Consider the following 23,385-nt stretch of genomic DNA (forward strand, 5'->3'; position numbering starts at 1 on the left):
CACAACAACACAAGACACAGGGCCGATTACCACAGACAAGCACAGACATGGAACTGTGTGTGTTGAGGTTAAACTTACAGGCACGGAAACTGGTGGAGCAATCATTAACAGAGACAGAAGAAAGCGGGAAGGTTCTCTCAAGGGTGTCCACGTTACCACGCACACGGCCTGACATGCATGAGCAGTCACGCTCAGAACGTCCGCAATCAAAACAACATGCTCGTCTCATTCTCTTGTAGATGGACATCTTGGCTATAACCATGTGGTTGGATGGGAGGAGAGGAAGAGCAGCAGTTAATGGCAAGGTCACATACAGCAAGGCAGCTGGAAGGGCGCTGGAGGATTGAACACAGGTCTTAGTTCACATTAACAGTCTTGACCCAGAAAAAAAAATGCAGTGATTGTTGGTGACAGTTTGGTTGTTTGGTTATACATAAAAAAAAAAAAGCAGTGAAAATATAAATTGCCTTTATCATCCCCCAAGGCTGTTGCATATTATTTTTGTCCCCTCGATGGAGTGGTAACCACAGGAAGAAGGCATGGCTGAACACATCCCGTTTCTTGGATGAAAAAAAAAAAAAAACAGAGCAAATTATAGACAGGAAAAAAAAATGTAACCACCATTCTCCCCCTGGCACAATTAATGCAGGAGGGCAAAAGAGACACGCAGCCAATTGGTTAAATGAATTGCTTATTTGGTACAATAAATGTTTCTTGCAAGATACAAACATATCTAATATGTAGGTTTTCTCATTTCCATCTATTTCTGGGCATTAGGCAGAGCCTGGGACAAGCTTCCATCAAATTAAATGTGAAACGATTACGTGTTAATATCAGATCTGAGGATGCTTTTGCTAAACTTTCCCGGGAGTGAGTTTACATGATAGCTACAGGAATTTAAATTTACTCTTGACAGAACAAATATCCAAATCTGTCCATATAAGAAATGCTGCTTCTCAGGGCTAACGCTGCATACATGACATTAAAGGAAGTTCACAAATAAAAAAATCACCCAAAGCAATATGAGATGTTGGTCTCTTGAATTGCTTTGAGCTACTCATGGGAGTATCAGCTGGGAGAGCTGCCTTTCTCTCTCTGCCCAGAAAATTAGGAGGCAAATTAGTTGGTTTAATCATACTTTCTTCCTTCCGCAGAAAATATTAGCCAAGAGAGATCATAAACAACAAAACATGAAATACTTGGCATATGAAATATATTGCCGGCATTTTCAGGAATCCTTAGTGGTTCTTTTAAGACCCTGGCATAGTGTGAAGGTTTGGTACTGACCCGGGAACCACTTCAAATATGGACACGCAAAGCTTGTCGATGTAATGTCCTCATTGTTTTCAGGTTTCCCCATGTGGTCTATTTCTATTTCAGTACAAGAGAAGCCACTGCACCTCTTTTTGATACTACAACAGACAAATGTGTTTGCTTCTCACTTAGCAGGAAGTGGTCTACTCCTCTCACAGGGTAGGAGAAGAACTCATTTATCTTCCAAGCATCACAGCCAATCACTGAACTTGGACCAAGGAGGTGTTATCTCCACCCCCACCCCTTCTTCCATGCTATCTCTCTTTCTTTTCTTTCATAGAGAATGGTCACCCTCTTACTTTAAAATATAGCTTGTGGATTTGCCCTCTTTGAATGTTACAGTCACCAGGAAAGGGTTTAAATCTCTCACATGGGTCAAGCCCTGTTCTAAGACCTTAATGACTTGCCATACAGTGGGCTTGTCAAGCAAGGGGAACATTATGACTGTGAAGAGCAGGCACTGGGGGGAGATGAATGAGAGACCTCCAGCAGGATCTCCATTGCTGTGAATAGGCTCACATTCCCAGTGACATGGTCCTTTGGCGTCCTAACTAAGGCTGTTGCTCCGATTAACATGCAACCCCAGCACTGTTCAACTTGAAGTGTGTCACTCTTTTGAGTGTAGCTTGTTAACCAAAAAGTAAGAATAAGAATCTGCTATAGCATTTGAGTCAGAGAAACCCCCAGAGGCTTGCGGCCAATGTCCAGGCCACCCTGATTAACAACAGTGGCTGAAGTCAAGAATGGGAGAAAAGAAAATCTTCAATGGAAGACATGAAAACAAGTTTTGCTGAATCGTATCTGGACCTGGTATATAACTTGGAAAGCCAATCTCTTGCTTTTTCTTTCTTAATACTTTAACTGGACATATGGACTTGTTACTTGCAAAGTCGAGGAGAATGAAGATGATTTTTGTTTTGTTTTGTTGTTTCACTATAGATATATTATTTTGAAAGTTGTTTTCTTTTTTCTGTTTTTAAATCAAATGCTGTAGCAGAAAATCCCATCAAACTCAGAAATGCTATGTTTCTCATTAGCAACAGTCCCTGGTTTTCATTTTCATACTGCCATTTCGGGTTCATGCATGGTAATAGAATGTGACACATTTATGGGGAAAGAAAGTTCATGTATATATATATATATATATATATATATATATATATATATAGGTGATGGGAATAGGTAACTTTGGAATCCCTTTTTTTTTTCCCATAGAGGTCAACCTATCACAATGGGCAATGAAAACCTCCCACTTCCAAAAGTTTCAGGAAGGAGCATAACATCAAACCAGTGGCTCTCAGGGACTGTTTGCAACTGTCATGGTTGGCTGTTCCAGAGACCATGCACTGTTGTAAAATTTCATATTGTTAGCATGCAGTAACAGGCTGCAACTGGTAACTGAGGCAGCAGAAACCCATTTGCTATAAGAAGATTAACTGTTAATTATAAGCAGTCACATTCCAGAGCGGCATATGCATAAAACAGAGAACATGCTCTTACTTGACACTCCTGCCCAGTCATTTCACACTCCCACCAAATGCAAAAAAGAAACCTCAAAAGACAAAGAGCACCACACACGCGTGCACACACACACACACACACACACACGCGCACACACACACACACATGTACATACACACGTGCACACATACACACACACACGCACACACATGCACATACACACACGTGCACACACACATACATGTACATACACACACGCGCATGCACACATGCACACACACATATGCACATACACACACGTGCACATACACAGACACACACACACCAGCAAGAATGATCAACATGAGGCTCAGAGACAAGACAAAACAGTTAAAAATGATTGAGCCCCACATATTGACAAACTTTCATGAACCACAATGTCTAGAGTAAAGATGACCAATTAAGAGTGTGCCCTCCCCTTCTGTACCACCCCAGTCATATGTGCTGTCACCTATGTACTTCTGGGTCTGTTTCCTAAGAGGAGGAGAAGGGTGACTCTGACCTTCCATCTGATGGAGCAATCCATCAGGCTTGAGGGATGTATGTTCAGTTAAGAGATTCCCTCTGGGCCATTATTACTCATGGCGAAGGTTGGCAATGAAGACCTGGAGATTTGCCTCCTTTATAGTAGCTGTTGCAGAAAATGTGGGCATTCTACTCTTGGGCTATACAATAAAGTTATATAGGTACTATGTCACAGACTTCCAAACTTTAAAATTATTTCTCCATCACCTTTCTCAACTCTACAGCTTCCTAACCCTTCACTTTGGTTCCAGTAAATTACAGATTCCCAGTGCCTTCTCGGTGACTATTTTCTTTTCTGCAGCCGACTTTGGGTCAGAGGATTTGTTTCCTGTATCAGAGAGGTACTTTAAACCCCTAAGATTGAGTTTCACAGACCTACTTGCAACATTTAAGAATCTATTTAAAACACAAGTTTTAGATGACTATTCCTGGTCATTTAAAAAAAAAAAAGTCTTCTCTCCACTGGTGTTTGCTGAGTTCCTTTCTTAGCCATCCACCACTCTGCTCTTCCCAGTCAGTGAAAATGTTTTCCCGCAGAGTGTGAGAGCAAAGCAAAGTAGATCTATGAGGACATCTAGTGGACAGCTGTGGGAGAGCAGCTCCTTAATGGACTGAAGCCCGACCTTGCTGGCTCATCTCTCCTCAAATAAGAGGGCCTTGCCTCCTCTCTGAGAGTTGAAGGCCTGTGGTGCTATTTCAGTTCAATGGCTGCTCCAATCTGTAGATGTTTAGGGGCAGTGAGGACAACTGGCTGAAAGGTCCTGGGACAGGATCCTGGGTTGGTCAACAGTGGTAACTTGCAAGCACATTGGTTTAACTGTGTCGGCAGATGGGGTCCCCATGCAACAGCTCTGCAGAAGCTTCCTGAGAAGGGACTAGGTCAGAGTACAAATGGTGTGGCTACACGTCACTCTGTTTTGGGGCTCTTGGAACTTTATGCTCTATGAATTGCCCCCATAGGCCAACTTAACTCTGGGAAAGAAAAATATATAAGCCACCTGGGACTTTGTTTTCTCTTTGGCCCACAAAAATGTTCTTGTTCTTGGACCAGTACCAATGATGTGAGGAGGTCATGTCAGTGCCAAGAATCTGATCTTGGGTCTCACCTTCCTCTAAAAAAAAGATAACAATGTTTGAGCAGTTTCGTCACTTCAGAAGAAAGCTTTCATGTGCTTTTCTTCACCACAATAAAATGGATCTCCATCCAATATTTCCATAATGACTTCCTAGTAGTATTTATAGAGACAAAATAGAAGTACTTCCCTAATGGACATCATCAAAGCTATCTGTTTACTGTTGAATGTTTAAAATGGAAGCCTTTCTCAGACACACACTTGCCGGACTTTTCCTCTGTTGTCAAAGGTCAGGGTGCTGAGAAATGAAACCTGCTGTGGATGGAGCACGGTCACTTCTCTTTCCTTGGGGCACAATCGGGTGCAATCGGGTGTCAGGCCTCAGGTCCTCTGCTGGTTGGCCCTTCTGAGCCAAGTCTGGAATGGAAGGAAGGGTTGCAGCCCATGCTGTCTGCAGTGCCATCTGCCTCCGGCATCAGCATCCAAATGGCCAGCCAAGTTGCAATCGCAGAATCTTAATTTTGGGGGCGGGTTGGAAAGGAGAGGAAAAGCAGCCGTGCCCAAGAGGCCAAAGTGGAGGTTTCCAGATGCTAAAGGGAAAATAATTTAGGTTTCCAAGGGAGCAAATGTAAGAGAAGACTGGTGTGAAAGAAAAAAAAAATGCCATTAAATTAAGGCACACTTTTTAGACCACAGCTCACTTTTCAAATCAGTCCAAGGAAGGGAAGCATTGGTTTCTTAACATGAAGCTATTCTTCAAAGGCTTAGTAGCCACCAAAATTATAAGCAAAATCTTCTACAGAAGAAAACCCTTTTGTTTGAGGTATATTGTTAGATGGAACACTAGAAGTCAGAGGGTCTTTCAAATCCTATAAATGAGAAATGGTATCTTCCCTTAACACAGTTCCTCCTGTTACCTTTTGGAGAAGAAGAAAAGTCTTATGCATGGCTTTCTATGATCAGAAAAATGGAAGGACAGAGCTTAAAGTCAGCCACCTGGTATGTGCACACAGCTAGTTGATCTGGCTCACCACAGTCACACTGTGGCTGGGGAAACTGGGAGAGACTGCCTCTGGAGCTGTGTGTTGAGTGGCTTTGTGTAGTCCTCTAGTTCTCAAAGAGTACTAGAGTATTAAAGTTCTGGAGCTTTAGAAGTGATGCTTCCACATACTTTCTGCAGAGCCAGTTTGGGCTGAACTGTGTGTTTTATTAAAGAAGGCTGCTATTTGTTTTGGCGTTACCCAGAACATTATACATTTTCCAAAGAGTGAAGGCTACTGGAACTTGGGTGGTCAACTTGCTTCTTCTTCTGCAAAGGAATATGAGAGGCCTGGGTGCTGAGATACCTCCATAGTCCAGAGCCAGTGAACTCAGTGAGTTGTAGACTGGGTCTCCTGTTTCCAGAGAGTCTTATGTCTGTAAGCCAAGACCCAAAGTTGATGGCTGGTGCCTATGAGAACACTATAGCTGTAGGTTATACATAGAAATACTGGCCTTAAAAACTTTATCCAGTTGGATGATAGGGATCTTATGCCTTGAGTAAGTTAGAGAAGTCTAGAAGCTTGTTTAGATTCCTACATGGCTCATTCATGAAAAAAAAAGAGTAATTTCCTTGAATTATTTAACAGGTGTTTTCCCCCTGAAATAAGCACATGGCTCCTCCAGGATGCCTAACTTTCCCAGAGGTACTGTGGAGGAATCACTGAGTGTTGATGAAAGGAGAAGTTTTTAAAGCAAGGAAATGCCATAGACTGTAGGAAATAATTACCACTTGTCTCCAGGAAGGCAGATACTTACAGTCCCAAAGGAATATTCAATTAAATCTCCAGCAAGCACCTTCTTGTACAGAGAGGCATATATAATGTGATCATTGTATTTCTCTCTCTATGGAATATCTCTATGATTATATATAAAAAATACACATTTTTACATATAAGCTAACCAGGGGCATATCATATATATATCACAACTCAGGAATATATATGTAGCCTATGTGTTTCCTTCAAGAGAGGAATTCAAGCTCTGTAGCAGGGGAAAACAAGTACCGTTTATCAAAGGCAAGCATGACCATGACCCCCAATGGACAAAGCATCTAGAGCTAGAGAGGTGAGTACTCTAGCCTAATCAGTGTCCCTTCAAAGTCCTGAGCAAAGGCCTTCAAGAGAAGCACACTGTTGTCAAGGTCTTATTTTCGATTGGAAAAATAAGACCGTGTCCAGAGCTTGCTGGAGGCTGGGGGATGGGTAGAAGCAGAGAGAGTGGGCTCTGGGCACTCTCCAGCTCCTGTCTACTCTACAAGGACTGTGTAGGGCATGAGCGAGTTGGGGCATGATGTAACTGCTACATGCAACACGAATACCAAAAGTAAAACAAAACTAAAACTGTACAGAAAAAAAAAAAAGGTATCTCATCTAGAGAAAAGACCAGGAAAACTAGACTCTGGGCTGCTGGGAACCCATTTTACTCACAATAGATCACTACCAGGGTGCAGTTAAAATAGAGTAGGGGCCGTATTCCAAGGCAGCAAAGAGGAAACAAAATAAATCAAAGATATGTCAATGATTAGAAATTAAAGGAAATTCTTTCACACACATCAATCTAGACATGACTTGTCCCTTAGGAGTCTACCCTTGGCAACTTTTCAGAGGCTGGGAGGAGGGAAAACATAAATCATTAGACCAGGTTTGTGACACAGAAAAAGAAAATGAATAAATGCTAGCATCTGAGAGCTTGCTCCTTGGCTAGACATCTGGATTGGACTTGCTTCCTGAATGAATGGAGAGCTAGGAAGACATGGAAAGAGATGTGCAAGTTAAACTAGACTACCAGCACGGGATCTCCACAATGGAATGTCCACACTCCATACTTCGCCGATAGAGGGCATGAAACATTGAAAGTTATTGAATGAAAAGGAATGGAGCAGGTAGGGAGGGATTGGGAAGGAAAAACTGGGTAGGAATAGGAAGCTGGGAAAACAGAGAGTCTGGAGACTGTCAGTAGTTTTGCTCTTGTGCAGTTGTATCATTCCATGGTGAATTACTAATTGCTGCACTAAGACCTTTGGAAAAATAACTGGGTGAGTCAACTGTCCTTTCCAATTTTGAACACGAAGACATGCCTGGTTGGTGCCTTACCATCCTCTTATATACAGTGACAATGATAACTATTTCTTATGAAAGCTTTTTTTAACAGCCAAACATATCTTCAATTTCTTGAGTGCCTGGCCTTCATGGAGAGGTTTATATTCAATTATTCATTTTAGTCTAATCCTCCCATACATGTCTGCATCCTGCCCTCCAGGCTGTGGTTTTCTAATTGGAAATAACAACATTTGGACAATCCTGATTAGTATTAAATATTAACCACACAGCCCATGGCCTTGCCACACTTAAGAGTAGCTTGGCGGAGACAATCCTTTTGCAGCAATTGTGTCTCATGCATGATGTCAGATCAAACATTTCTCTAGCTTAACCTACTGTAAGGGAAATTAAGGCGATAAAGGTATTGTAAATCATAGTGTGCTTTTTACAACAGGATAAAGCTAAAAGTTTACCACTGTTTGCTTGCCTGGAAAGAAGATGGAAAAAAAAAAAAAAAAAAAAAAAACCGCCCTGGAAGTCAAATTCTTTTTGTATGTAAATCATAGTGTGCTTTTTACAACAGGATAAAGCTAAAAGTTTACCACTGTTTGCTTGCCTGGAAAGAAGATGGAAAAAAAACAAAAAACAAAAACAAAAACAAAAAAAACAAAAAAAAAAAAACGCCCTGGAAGTCAAATTCTTTTTGTATGTATTTTAAAAGAGGTATGCCATAATGTACTATGGTATCCTATAATGGACATTCTAATTTCAGAGAGAGTGAGAGAAGTTCTGTTCTCATCTTTCCTCTTCCATTCTGTCCTCCTGAGTAAATTCTCCATTCAGATTCAAAAGGGATCCTTTAAACTGAAACTGGATGATGCCATCTGCTTTCCCCAAATCACCTGGCAGTTCTCAGGTATAGGACTGAAATCCAGCTTCTTGGCACCGTCTCTGCCTTCCTGTGTGATCTCACTTTGTACTTCTCTCTCCCCAATGCCATAGACCGCAGCAGGCTTCTATCCATCCTCTAAACACTACAATTGACTTCCTGATTTTGGGTTAATTCCCTTGCTTTCCCTCACCTGCATCTCATTTCCACTATCACCTCCCAAAGGACCTGCCAAGCTACAAAGCAGTAGCCATCCTATAAGAGCCCTCACATCCTCAGACAGCCCCTCCTCTCTTCTTAGCAAGTGGCCCTCTATGAATTTATATATTTGGTAAGATGATATGGGGTTGTCTATATTTGCTAGATAAAAGTCTTGGAAAGAATCTCATTCACCATTCCATCATTGGCACCAAGAAGAGAGCATCATGAAGAGGTTACCCCCAAGTATATTGAATGGCTGCTCAATTAGTAGCCCATAGTCTCGCCACTTCACTAAGAATCGCAAAGGATGAGGTTGCTTATAAAAACACCCTTGCATGGATTATTGACCTCAGCATGTCCCTAGCCATTTTACACCCATCACCTCTGTGACTCTCCTTACAGAGTTCACCATCTTGCTCTGTTCCCTTGTTTACATCTATTCTCAGGATGCCCTGTTCTTTTTGACAGAAACGACCCTGAGGATGCCTGCTGGGTTTCTAAGTTCTCAGACACATGGTAAGAAGGCTGAGTGATGCCTGGAGCCTGGTGGTTGACCTGACTATGTCCTTTTTTCATATTCACATGCTTTCCCTTGTGGGTTGTTCTGGGGCTGGTGACAGGGTTTGAGGGAATCCAACTATATATGTTAAGAAGTTGACCTCAGCTAGTGTGTGGAAGGGAATCTGAGAGGATTTCTATAAAAACTCCACTAGACCAAGTACTGCCCATTGGTATTTCCCTAGAAACCAACTTATTAATGTTTAGGGAATACCATCTTTACATCTTACTAGTTTAACACGTTCCCCTCAGGAGCCCAGTGACAAGATCCTTGGGGAGCATACCCCAGAAATGGTGGACTTTTGACTAATTTCTGCTTTAAGAAAATGTATTTTATGGGAGTGATCATTCATAACTCTCTTCCCACTCATTTAACTCAAGGTTATCCTTTTTGTTGTCAGAAAGATCAGGGCCCTCAGAACACAGCACCAAGATAGGCCTTGGGGGACTTGAATCTATGAATGCTGGCTGCATAGCTATTAGCAATTTCAGCCTCTCACTAAACATGGAAGCGTCATTATTTCTCTAACTTGATTAAATGTACCCACGCTAATTATGTAGGGTTATGGTGAGGACCAAAGCAACCATCACAAGGAGCTTTTAGAACCTCAAGTCATCATCCAAGGGAAGGTATCACTGCATTCATTTTTCTCTAGGGTTCAGAACAATCTCTTCTGGGGTGTGTATTCTTATTGCTGCAAAAGGTTGGCCCTCCCCAAAGCAAAGGCTGGCTTTACAACGTGGTGTCTGTGGAAGTTATAAGCCAGTGTTCCTGAGTCACTACTAAGGGTCCCTAAGAAAGCTTTGGTAGAAGACAACCAAGACAGGCTATGCTGGAGGCTTCTGAACCCAGAGGAGGTCACCCCATAAAGCAATGTGCCTTATGTAGGGGCATGTTGTAGTTAAAGACATAAAAGATGGCCATTAGGACATGGTGGCTGATTGCTTTATTGGGAACACTAGTTTTGTGTTTAGGGTGATCTAAATCTGAACCTACAAGAATTCTACTGAAAGGCAGCCCAGTGCTTTTATTTTGAGATTAGACTAGGTTTTGAGACTCACTTTCCTACCAGGATTATGTATAGTCTAAACTTAGGGACCTCCTAGCTACTAGAAATCATGGTATTAAAAAACATCCCCTCCTCCACAGTTGTAGGTATCCTCCATTTTACCCATGATGCTTAACTCTATGGGCCAGAGATGTCTAAGAGAAGTGGACAGTAGGTACTAGGCTTCTATTCAGGCACTGACTGTGATTTTTTTTTTCTTTCCATCTTTTGCTTGAAGCAAGGACAGGTATTTGTTTCATGTTTCTGTAAACTGCTGGGTGAAATATATAAACACATTCAAGAGAGCACTTGGTGTTTAATGTCCCTCTGATAGGAAAAGGAGAAGGAAAAAGGAATTGAGGGTTGGTGAAGGGGAACAGGCAGGGAGGGAGGGGAAGGGAGAAAGAAACACTACTTACGCCGCCTGCAGCCGCATTTTTTAATTCTTTTGGGATCTGTGACGTCATCATGACAGGCCTTGCAGTAAAAAAATGCCCTGGAGAAAGAGAATGGAAAAACTGACACATCTCATAATCCACCCAAGTAAAATGAGTACCACGTTTCCCCCGAGGTGGTGCCAAATTAATGAAACATGCCAGCCCTAATTTCCTTTCATCTTTTGAAAAGTTTAGACATCTGCAGACGGAAATGTTTGTTGTAAGACCATTCATTTCAAACCCAGGATTCTGTGATTGGAGTTGGTGCTTCTTTTTATAAACTTTTATTTGCAAAGGAACGGGGAGAAAGGTCCTGATGGAGTCACATACTAGGTCTGTGACTGTTGTTTCTGAGGACAGCACTGAGTACTCGTCCTTGAAACACATGGTCAATCATCCCTGAGTCTTTGGATTGTACTTTAGAAACAATCCTGAAATCCCAACGGTCTCCTTGAATATATATGAAAGGAGTGCTAGGACAATGACCCTCAATCAAACATAAATATTACCTTTGTCACTTAGAAAGCACTGTTTCTTATTAGGTAAACTAAGAAAGGTTTGAGAGTCACTGGAGGGAGGAGGGACCATAGAAACAATGAGTGCAGTGGTTCCTGTCAACTCTCTCCTGAGATTCAAAGCCTGTTTCATTCCAAAGCTGGCTAGATCCATTCCCATTATGTCTTGTTCTAAGCATATATAATGGGTAAAAGTGTTGTTCTCTTTATGGTGTAAGACTCATCTGTCGATAGAATGGGAGAGGAATGGTTGGGTTGAATGGGCCCCAAGAAGCAGCATTCAATAATAATAACAATGTCTCCTCATCTGACTTTAGTATCAATCTGAGACTCCAAAGTGAACTTTGCTGTGCCAAAGATGCTTTGGATGAGAAGAACTAAGATGATCTGAGCATCGCTCAGCAACAATATCCAGAGGAATAACCTTGGGACTTGGTGGGTGGGTTGTGCCCTTCCAACTTGAGATGCTGCAGAAGAATCACCATAAAACCACTCTGTTGTTAGCTTTCACCACAGGAGTTAATAGGTGACAGGAAATACTTATTGTTCTGTAAATATATTAACCATGCTTTGTGTTAGATGGTTCTGCCCAATTATAGGCTAATGTGAAGCTCTTGAACACATTAGCCAGTCTGGGATAAGGTGCGATGTTCAGTAGGTTACATGCATTTTTGGCATAAGCTCTTTTCAAATTATGATCGTTTATTGGGATGTAAACCCATCATAAGTAGAGAAGCATCTGTACCAGGGAGGTAATAAAATTTACTGGAACGACCTTCCAACCCTCTGGATCCGGGAACTAACAAAATCCTGGGCTTAACGCCTTTACCACTCCCAACATGAAATTGAGTGCCAGGAATAAACAGGACCATTTCTCGATGGAGGCTAAAGAAATAAACACAATTCTAGGTTCTTTTATGTTTTCCACAGGGTTTGCATTTCTACAGAAAGCCCAAAGCTCTTTTGATTCAAGAGGCTCCTTCACCATTCCTTTCAATGTCAGATGGCATCCTCTTCGCAAAATCAGAAAAGGCAGCTGTTGGCTCTACAAGGCACTGTAGTTAGGAAATCAATGCCTTGAAATAGGAGGGACAAGAAGAGGTATTCTCTTACTTGAGGCAAGTAAGTTCATATCTACATCCTCTGGCCACCTTCTTCCCATTAGATGCTTTCATGACTGATGACAATGCAGCAGTAATAACAGCTAACACTTACAGTGTATGGACTCTAGGCTTGGTGCTGCTCTCAGCATTTCAAAAGCATTAACATATTTGATCTTCAAACAACCCTTTGAAAGAGGCTTCATTATTACTTCAGTTTTACAGATAAGAAAACTGAGACAGGAAGAGATTAAATGGCCTGTTCAAGGTCACACTACTAAATGGCAGAATCTGGATTCAAGTTCAGGAGCCAACAATCTTGAATGTATTCCTCTGAAGTGATGAAGAGATGAGCCTGAAGGAACTAAAGCCCAATTCTTTATATTAAACATTTTACTTTTAACTGACACAACTATGTATATTTGAGATGTACAATGTGCCATTTTGAATTCTGTTATAGAGTGGCTAAATCAAGGGAGCCATCACATAGTCTCTCATCTGCTTGTTACTTTTTATGTGAGGTGAGACCCTTTAGAATCTACCCAAAAAGAGAAATTGCTAAAAGCAATTTTTATGAATGCAATACATTGTCTTAAAACCAACAACAACCACCTATGGGCCAGAGAGATGACTCAGCAGGAAACAGCAGTTGATGCTAAATCTGACAACTTGAGTTTGATCCCTGGGTCCCATGTGGCAGAAGGAGAAGTGCTGTCCTCTCACCTCTCTTCAAGGTGAGCAAATTCTCACATTTATTCAACACAAATAAATAAGTAAATGCAAAAATAACCTATTTTAAACCAACTATGGTCATGGTGTTCTGCAATTATCTCTCACATTTATCTTTTTGCTTAATGTTTTCTGTCCCTTGACCCTTATCTCCCAAGGTATCCCTGCCCCAGCTTTTTGGAACCAACCAGTCTATCCTGTGCTTCTATGGACTTGACTTTTTAAGGTTTCACATGTAAAGTGAGATTGTGTAGTGTTGGTCTTTTTCTGCCTGGCTTCTTTCACTTAGCCAAATAGAGCTGCTTCAATCAGACAGATGAGGCTAATGAGGAAGATGAGTAATGAGCTAAGGGTGTCCATGAATTCTCCAGATTACAGAGGAAGATTTTTTAAACCTCAGGTTGATTTTTGCCAAGTGGCCATTCTTTGGGAGCTGCCTCACCACATTCTCTTGGCAATGCCCTTCCAGTAGAGCTACACACTTGTCCTTGAAAACTCAGTGATTCTGGAAACACAATCCCACAGGTCCCAGTTGAAATCCATGCCTATTTATTCCAGGAACCTTTCCCCACTCCTGGCGTCTTCTGCTCTCTGCTGCTCATCTTCTCACTCCAAAACAACTCTCATCCTCTTCATCCCCAGCTCACACACCAACAGAAAGATCCCCACCACATCCTGCTAAGCTGGCCCTAGGGTCTCCTTTTCTTCTGTTCTGCTGTGCTTGGTAAGAGTCAGAAGACAACTGGAGGTGGGAAAGGATAAGTTTGCTCTCTAGCAGGTTGTGAAATAGCAAGCAGCAGAAGTATATCTCCATTGGAGGGCAAAGCTCCCACTGAGCAGTCACTACTCCTACACCATGCCCTCCCCCCACCCCAGAGCTTCCAACAAGCCTTCATCCCCTTCTCCCTGCAGTTCCATGCTAAAAGCTGCTTTCCTCTGCCTGTGAGATGCTTAGGTGTCTCTCACTGATTTTAATCACCTTGCTGTCCACGAGTTTATATGACCCCCTTTGCTCTTGTTTTCCACTTAAGTGGGTCATCTGTTTCTTGCCAGGAACCCCTACAATGTGGCCCCATGTTGATATCTCTAGCTGTCTTTTCTCCTGAACATCAGACTCTCAGATGTACCTGCCTTTATGATGACTCCATGGTATATTTAGGACCAACCTTCCATCTATTGTGGCCCAGATAGAATTCCTCATTTCCCAACACCTCCATCTTCCTCTAATTTTTCCCATCTCAGAAAGAGGGATGATCATCATTGCCGCTCTTGTGGTTCACGCCCCCAGTGTAGGTTCCTGCTGTGATTCCTACTTCTCCTTCACCCCTACAGTGTTCATGAGTACACACTACAGGTTCCCCAGACTAAGCCAAATAGAATCACATGACTCCACCTCCACAAAGTGCCAGCGAATCTCTACACTATATGACAGTTTCTGAATATCTTGGCTCCTCTCCTCCCCATTGCAGGCAGGTAGACCAATCTTTGAGAATATAGTTCTGATCATATCACAGTTACATTTAAAGCATCAATAAGATTCATTCCACAACAAGGCCATTCTCTTTGTAAGTGTCCAAAGAACCAGATATAACCTTCCCTCTGATCTCTTACCACTCCCATCCTCTGGTCCTCTCCTGGCCATGCTGTTTCCCATCATCTAAAGACAATGAGCATCTTACCACTATCTCCCTTCCCCATCCTTTTGCTGCATTAAAGACTCCTACCCCACCCCGCTTCACTTCTATTTCTGTTCAGATGCTAAGGTCTTGGAGGAAGAACCTTCAGTGATGCCCAATGAAAATCCTCCATTTTCTTTTGAATTTTCTAAAACCCTGAAATTCTTTTCTCTATAAAATATAATCTTTGGGACAACAGATAGATCTTTCTGGAGCCTCCCAAACATTAATTAATATGTAGATATTTGATGAATGAATGAATGAATGAATGAATGAATAAGTGAATGAATGAATAAGTGAATGAATGAATAAGTAGATGAGTGAGTGAGTGAGTGAGTGAGTGAGTGAGTGAGTGAGTGAATTTGAGAATGATTCCCAGATTGGGGTATATCATGTTTTCAGAAGACACTAGAAATAGAAATGTTAATATAAAAGCAGACAATTTCTTTTAACTCGGCAACTAATCTATTAATTTTAATTATGACTCAAACAAAATATGTATTTGCTAAAGAAGGTAAGAGAGACACTGGAATGTGTTCCAAAGTTATTTAAAAAGAGAAGTATTTAGAAATAATAAATTAAAAAACATATGACCAAATACTCATCTCAGAGTAACCTTTTTATGGGATTAGATGGGTTCACTCCTCTTTCTCTAAACCTTTACCTCAAAGTTTTTATGACCCAGATTACATTAACTTCTCATGTGTGTGTGTATGTATGTACATGTGTGTGTGCGGTGCGCATGCATGCTTTGTTGCTGTTGCTGTTGTCATCTAATTTTGTTTTTGCAGCCATAGCAGAGGGTAAACACCCAATAAGAATCATCATAATCTACTTCTCTTTTTAAAAAACAATAAAACTTGTTTAGTTTTATTCAGATTTCCAATGTCCTTTCTGTTCTTTTCTTCACCCTTCATCTATTTGAAATTTCCTAACTGACAACATTTGCTCTAATACATCACACACCATGGAAAATTACAGGCTGGAGTTGTAGCTGATGGTGTCAGCATGTATTTGTGAACAGCATAAAGCACAGAAACGAGACATATTACATTCCCTAATATAGAAGGTAATTTGTTTTCTGGACTGCCTGGTATTTGTGACATTCATTAGTGAGAGATGCAATAGGAAATAGAATTACACAAATGGGAGCTCAGGTTGAATTTGCTGTTTGGGAGGTGTGCAGAATATATGGTCAGCTGTGCTCCCAGCTTACCATGCTAACAGTAGAGATGCTGCTTCAGGTTTCTGTGTCCCTTATCTGGGCAAAGATATAACTATTCCAGAGTCCCTGGGAGTGGGCCTCGCCCAGACACCCCACTTTCCTTTCTCACCTGAACTTTCATCTAGGATAGTCCTGATGAACTCTGGTCTCAGGATATTCTACTCATGAAATTGATAGAGATGTGTTTCTCTCATCTCTAACAATGTCAACCACCTTTCAATTTGTGGAAGTAAATTTATTAGAGATAAAAAAAAAAAAAAAAAAAAAAAGCCCTCAACCCCATGTGCTCTTTTCCCTAGAAGCTTTTTAACCTAGTATGACCCCATTTACTACAGTTGAATAGGAAGAAAGAAAATTTTAAGCCTAGTTTTATCAAATATCATTATTCTATACTAGCATAGTAAGATTTTGCAAATACATCCCTTATTTCTTGCTAACACCATTACTTTGTAGAAGCTGGTAAACCAAGCCATGCTTTAGTTCTCTCCTAGATAAAGAAGAAACTTGTAGGGCTGGAGAGATGGCTTAGCAGTTAGGAACACTGGCTGTTCTTCCACAGGACCTGGGTTCAGTTCTTAGCACCTATGCAGAAGCTCACAACTGTCTGTGCTCCAGGGGATCCAACACTCTTACACAGATACACATGTAGGAAAAACACTAATTCACATAAAATAAAATTAATTAAAAAAGAAACTTGTAAGGCTACAGGCAACTGGATAAGAACATAAACATAAAGAAATCCATTAGTACCCAAAACAGTGTTGATGGATAGTAGGTTCTCATAATGGGGTATTGGCAATGGTGCATAGTAGGCTCGTATAAGGGCAGATTGGCTTTTTATATACAAGAAAGGCAAAGTTCTGAGTACTTTGTAAGAGTAACTTCTATTCCAGGGATATTTTTTGATGGTTAGTATATAGAATAAAGCATGCCCAGCACAGGTCTGGCTGTGAACCGAAATGCAATAGAAGATAGCAGGCCTCAACAGAGAAATGAAGACCCTCATAGTCAATATTTACTTAAAATATATAACACAATTGTTTGGCAGAGTATCCTGCCTGGCTTACTTGTCTCTGAAAGTGAACATTTCAAAATGGGTGAAATAGAATCACGTATAATGATAGTCCATACTGATATACAAAGCCCTATTGTTCCCTAAGCTACTTAAAAGAGAATAAAGACACCAATAAAATTTTCATAAAACATTGAGCCTGAACATTGAACACAGATACTTCACGATTAAGACTGACAATTTTAGCCATTGCTTAGAAAGTTGCAGACACAAATAGAGGGGAGTTTAATATTCCTCCGAAATCAATCCAAATTGTTTGAAATTCTACTTGGCACTTACAGGAGAAAATTTGTAATATTAAGGGATATTTTACCCAGACATTATTAAGAAAATAACCTCAGACAAGAGGCCAGATGTCTCATGAATCCTCCTCAGAATCAGAATGACCAGAAATCACTTCCATTCTATGGGCTTTAGTTTCCTTCCTTGTAAGACAAGAAAGCATATAACTAGGTTTTCTGATTCTAAACCTTAGTGTTCTAATTTAAAGATAGATACTGGCTGTGAGAAGAGGTGCTCAAGGAAGGAGCTGCAAGAGCTCAGAAAGTAGACCCTTGGGCGTATGGACGCGTGAGGGGATTGGTACATCAAGATGCCTGGCTGGACCAGAAAGAAAGGCAAATGAAAATAAACTCTTACCTTTTAACTTCTTTGGCATCACTTGCGATGAAAAATCCTAAAGTACCTTCTTGGATCTTAAGGTGGTTCCCAGGGTTAATTAATATTCTGCTCAGTGAACAGAAACAAACAAACAAACAAACAAACAAACACAAGTATGAGCTCATGTTCAGGATAAAACCTTGCTGATAAACCATCCTGCTGTTTTGATAGGGGTCCCACTAGTGTAACACTTGCCCCCCCTCCCCCAGTTTTTTTTTCTTAGAGACTGATCTTTATTGGCCCACACATCTAGTTCAATCACAGCATCATCTAGCTCCAGGTGATACACTCCAAGTCAGGAAAATCAAAGCAGATCTAGGCCTTAGGGTCTAGGTTTGCTTAACAGAGCTATTTAGCTACCACCAGATGCACCTGACTGGAAGCACAGTTCCTCAGGGTTCTGAAGCTGATTTTGATAATCAGTGTTGAAATACTGTCAGTCTAATAAAGTTCTATACACACCCCCTCTCCCTTAGATGATATAGCATTGATGGGACCCCCTATATGGATACAGAAACATACATATATACAAACCACATATTTCCATGGGGAATGGTACAAGACACCTATATTATATTTAATGTAGAAGAAAACTGTACATCTTTTGGAACCTTGATAAGGGCGTCAAAGAAGACTGCATGAAGAAACTGTTCTATGTACAGTTATAGAGAAAGCTAGCTTCTGTTGAATAGCCTCAATAACTCCAGTCTGCCTTTTATAAGAATGTATGGGTTCTGTGAATAGGATATAAAGGTGGGATTCATTCATTTGGTCATTCTGTGTTTTAAAGACAAATAAGAACTATCTCTTTGAGAGAGAGAGAGAGAGAGAGAGAGAGAGAGAGAGAGAGAGAGAGAGAGAGAACAACTACCTTGTCTTGCAGGCAGGGGTATTAATTCAAATATACACTGCCCTCCTAGTGCTAGAAATAGATTAGCTGACCAAGTTATGTTTGGGATAGCAGTAAAGATAAATGAATCCTAACCTATCAAATAAGAGTAGCAAACAAGTTCTTGTAGCTCAAAAGCAGAATATTAGACTGTCTTATACAGGCTTTGAGCAAACAGATGTTGAATTTAGCAACTTGAAGCAAAAGACAATGGCAATATTCTTTGATCTGAAAAGCTGGTGATTAAGGTAAGAGATATTTGGGCTCAAGCTAATGGATTCCCTAACTACCCAAAGCAAAATGAAGGGTAGTAATTAACATGTGATCTAGTGGTAAGACCGTTCTAGAAAAACAAAACAAAACAAAACAAAAAAAAAAACCCGCTGTTGTCAAAGGAGTCCACTACCTGCAGCAAAAGAGGGGGGACCCAGGGAAATGAATGTTCTGTTGGGAGAACTGTGATCAGGTCATTACTGCAGAAATCACTGTTCGTGGTTGCAAGAGCATCCACCATTACCTGTAACAAGACCCGACAGCAGGAAACTGGGCTTGTGTCATTGATGTTATTAACACTAAATAATCGCAGAGTGTGAAAAGTTCACTCCTCTACCCTAGAAACCCCCAGCAACAATGAGATTCCTTCTGAATCAGAAAACATAAGCCCACTCTAATGGCCCAGCAGTCTATACTAATGACACTCTGCAAAAGGCAGAGGTTTTTATAAAAAGACCTTGTAATGAATTATGCCTCTGCCAACCCCCAACTCTTATATCACAAGCCCTCTGATTTAGCACAATCTTGAGGGGAAGGAGTTAGAGATTACATAATTTTTTTTACTGATAAATACATAAGAACTTTGTATTTGTGTTCCTCAAAATATATGTGAGACTATACAGTTAATATTGATTTCCTTTCCAAATCAATTAGATAAGGCATTTTAAATGTACATTTCATCCCACCTTCCTGAAAGGCAGTTCCTATGCGACTGCCCCTGCAATCAGAAGTGAGGTCCATATTCTAGCACCCAGTTGGTAACTTTGGACAAGTACCTGACCATAGAGCACAGTGCTTTTCCCTACAAGAGGGGTGGTAACACTAACAATAGCATTTGGTCAAAGAACTAAGTAGGGTAACGTTAAATGATTCAATACTTTTCATTTATGGTTATTGTTGCCATTTTATTCTTTCAAAAGTGCCCAACTATATTGTATTTCATCAGAGGTCTCCTGGCTCAATGAACTGGAACACTGTGTTTCTTATAAAAAAAAAAAAAAAAAAAAAAAAAAAAAAAAAAAAAAAAAAAAAAAAAACCATGTGAGATGAACTTATAGGTTTTTTTTTTTTTTTTTTTTTTTTTTAAAACTATACATGAAAGAATAATGCAGCTGGGCGGTGGTGGCACATGCCTTTAATCCCAGCACTTGGGAAGCAGAGGCAGGCGGATTTCTGAGTTTGAGGCCAGCCTGGTCTACCGAGTGAGTTCCAGGACAGCCAAGGCTATACAGAAAAACCCTGTCTCGAAAAACCAAAAAAAAAAAAAAGAATAATACATATGAGTTCATCTATTTAAAAAAAAAAAATCCCATATACTCCTGGAGCCTTGAAAGTATATTCTTAAAAGTTGGGGAAGTCTCCATTTTGATAAGAATTCACATAAGAATGGGAGAAAGGTTCCTGGGGTCGCTAAGTGGGTGGGGTCCTAAATGATTTGAACAACAGAATCTGAAAGATAAAGTGTGACACGCATTAAATTGGTGACACGTATGGCTGAAGACCTCTGTTTCCTTCCCTCATGCTTTATGTCCCATTATCTGTACCCCTTCGATGCAGCCCACGGTGCCATTGAGATGCAGTGATCTCAGGGTCCTCATCAAGAGAGACTTCTTTTTACTTCCTGTTGTTTATGTGCACTGAGCAAGAATTGGTCTATAGTGACATCCAGGGATTGGCGTGTCAAGGGAATGAATGTACTATGGTCTTCAAGTGCCTTTTAATTGAGTCAGTACTCTGGAGAGGGCTTGCTTGGTGCTGGAGGAGGTCACCCTGGCATTCAAGTCTCAGGTTCTCTAGCAATGTTAATGAAGTACTTAAGTGTGCACATCATCCAAAAACTACTGGGTCCTGACTCTGGTCATTTGGAGTCAGCTAAGCCTCACTCTTCTAATGTAGAAAATGCAGTATATAACCCCTGATTGACAAAGATTCTAAGAGAATAAAGTCATATGCTCTATGTGTTAAGGATACATTATGCCTTTAATCTTTGGTTTCTATAAATATCAGCCAGTGGTTAAAAACGTGAGAGTAAACAAACCGTCACAGCTTCACCAGCCTTCTCACCATTTTGTCTTGGACGCTAATAGAACTCTTGGGAACATGTGGTCTCTGTGCAACATCTGGAACGGGCTACTGTAGATTCACTTTGGGTTGCACATAGAACCACTCCTATTCCTTGAGTCTTGTAGTGATGTGTAAGAGCTAGATGACTCACTGTCCCCAGACTTTCTGTGATCCCAGAATTCCCTCATGTTCCCTGTGGACAGGCTGAGAAGATTAAAGTTACATCCATTTGAAGTATGAGACAGGTATATAGATTAGGTTGAGACAGGCTTGGGGAGCTGAAAGATTCAAAAGACTGAGGCTGCCCCTGAGGTAAATGAAAGAAGCCCATGATCACAAGAAACTTCATGTTAGATAGGCTAGATTCAGTTCCAAGGGTGGTGAGAAGTAGGCCTCTGATTCCTGGGATCCACAATATAGGACATTTCTGTGTGGGTTATGAGCGTCAAAGATTCTTTGGAGAAATACATGCCTGCTTCTAGCATTTCAGATGTCATAACTGTTATCTACATTCAAAATCTAAAACATTTAAATAAAATGCTAGCCCCGCCCTCTTCTTGGAAATATAAATAGATAAGAATTCTAGGCAAGAATAACTTTTTCTTCTCCCAATGAAAGGACTTAAAGTTTGCTATTGACCTCCAACTGGGAATATGTTAAAATCTTTCCAAATATCTCTAATCTTTGAAAAAGACTATTCAATGTCAAATTTGTTTTGTTCTTAGGGGCTGCCAAAAGTCTTCCTCCCCAAACATCACTTTCAGTCAGTTCTCTGGCTCCAATTTGGTCTAAGTCATGAGCTTATCAGAGATAAAACTCAAGATGTGTCTCCTAGAAAATCAAGGAAATCTCTAAGAGCAGATTCCTATTAAGAGGCTTTCTTTCCCATATAGCCATTAGCAAAATTCCAACAAGGACATTTTGGCAGGAGAAGACATTTCCTTATTTTGAGGAAGATATAAATTATCCTCTTTTTACCATGACCTTGCTGATTTTAATTGAAAATGCCTAGTGACAGCTGGCCACACAGGGCTTGTATGGTCCCTTCTCCAAGAGTTTTTGCTCATTGCTTTTTCTAGTGCTACAGCCAAGGCTGAGATTTTTGTGTAAATACCCTCCTTAAGAGCAAAACATACACTTTCTATAAGGCATAAGGAACCACTGTTGATTGGAAGACTGAGAAACAGGACCCTCTATTTACTTTTGAACTTCTCATAGCAAAGCTTAGAGTCCTATATACTATAGGTACTTTCCAGAGCTATAGAATTAGTGAAAAACCTGTATCACAGACATTGGCTGTTGTTCTCAAAGCTTCTCTTTTTCTCTCAAGTAAATGAAAGCAGCAACTTTGTGCTTTCAAAAACCTAAACTTTACTTCTCATCAGTCAGGCTGATCAAAGGAGTGACCACAAGTTCTTGTGGATTGGCCACCAAGCTAATGAGTTCCCACAGGCATGAAGTATAAATATGCAAATATGCAAATATGCAAATATGTAAACAGTGAATCACTTAGGCAGCTGGAGCAATTGGTTTCAGTACTGAAAGCACAACTCACTTAGAACTGAAACCCATGTTTCTGATTGCAGGATACATCCGCATGGAATGGGTTCTACTCAACAGCAGATATCTGTAACAGGGCCCTAAGGGAGATACTACCTTGCAATCTATTTCACTGGCCATCTCATGCTTGAACTTGGAGCAGGTTAGAAAATCAGGACTATGTTAGGGAGAAATCTTATTTTCCTCTCTCTAATATTTAAGGTGCAACAGCTGTAGAGTATTTTGTTACCCTTCCGTAAATCTTCCTAAACCTTACTTACTGTTTGAGGAGATGGCCAGTGATCAGAAATTCAACTAAAACAGAAACCTGAAAGGAGACTGTGATCCACCATGGATAAATATAATAGATGTGTGTGTGTGTGCAGGTCTGTCTATATCTCAACCTCCCACCCTTTCAAGGCATCGTGTACCATTCCCCAAGCAATTAAGAAAATATTACAACTTCTGTGAGGATATAGTTTATACTTGAAAACACTGTAATCCTAGTTGTGTCTAGCAAGCTAATGGGACCTCATTAAACAGAGTAAGCAAGTCCAAGCCATTGAGGAGTATAGTTCATGCTATGTCCAGATGAATCACACCACTGGGAAAAGATCTCTCCGATCACTCATGGGCACATACAATTATGGTCAGCAGGAACTTCATTTGGACCAATTTGTGTCTCTTCTCTGGAAGTTCAACTGTAATGCAGCTTGTGCTGTATTAGAACATATCTTGGGGGGGGGGGAAACAAACAAATCTCAAACCTTATCACCTCTCTGGAATTTTCCATTTCTTCTGGGCTTTACAATAAGTGCTGTTGGAGTCCCACACAACTAGACACATGCGTTTCCATTAGAATATGTGTAGAAGACATAGTTTGTGTATTCCATGCTTCAATATGCATAGGCCTAGTCCATTTACATACAGAGACACCATAATCAAGGTTGCTCCCAGTTGGCCAAACTCAAATGGCCATCACTGTGATCCACAACAATAATGGCAAGATCTGGTCTA

At 40.7% G+C, this 23,385-nt stretch overlaps 1 protein-coding gene across 18 annotated transcripts in view; it reads right to left on the minus strand.

Moving 5' to 3' along the window:
• The window catches only part of Kcnma1 (potassium calcium-activated channel subfamily M alpha 1), a 691,955-nt gene that overhangs the window by 124,464 nt on the left and 544,106 nt on the right, over positions 1-23,385 (minus strand). For 10 of the 18 annotated variants that reach the window (XM_076931239.1, XM_076931244.1, XM_076931240.1 and 7 more), the window contains 3 exons: positions 17,583-17,669; positions 10,609-10,685; positions 79-252 (listed from right to left, as the gene is read on the minus strand). In XM_076931239.1, the coding sequence (XP_076787354.1) occupies positions 79-252; positions 10,609-10,685; positions 17,583-17,669 (338 nt within the window). The remainder of the gene's footprint in view (positions 1-78; positions 253-10,608; positions 10,686-17,582; positions 17,670-23,385) is intronic. The other 8 variants (XM_076931251.1, XM_076931247.1, XM_076931245.1 and 5 more) reach the window with 1 other exon arrangement.

Source organism: Arvicanthis niloticus, chromosome 3 (genome assembly GCF_011762505.2).
Source record: "Arvicanthis niloticus isolate mArvNil1 chromosome 3, mArvNil1.pat.X, whole genome shotgun sequence".
NCBI classification, from domain to species: Eukaryota; Metazoa; Chordata; class Mammalia; order Rodentia; family Muridae; genus Arvicanthis; species Arvicanthis niloticus.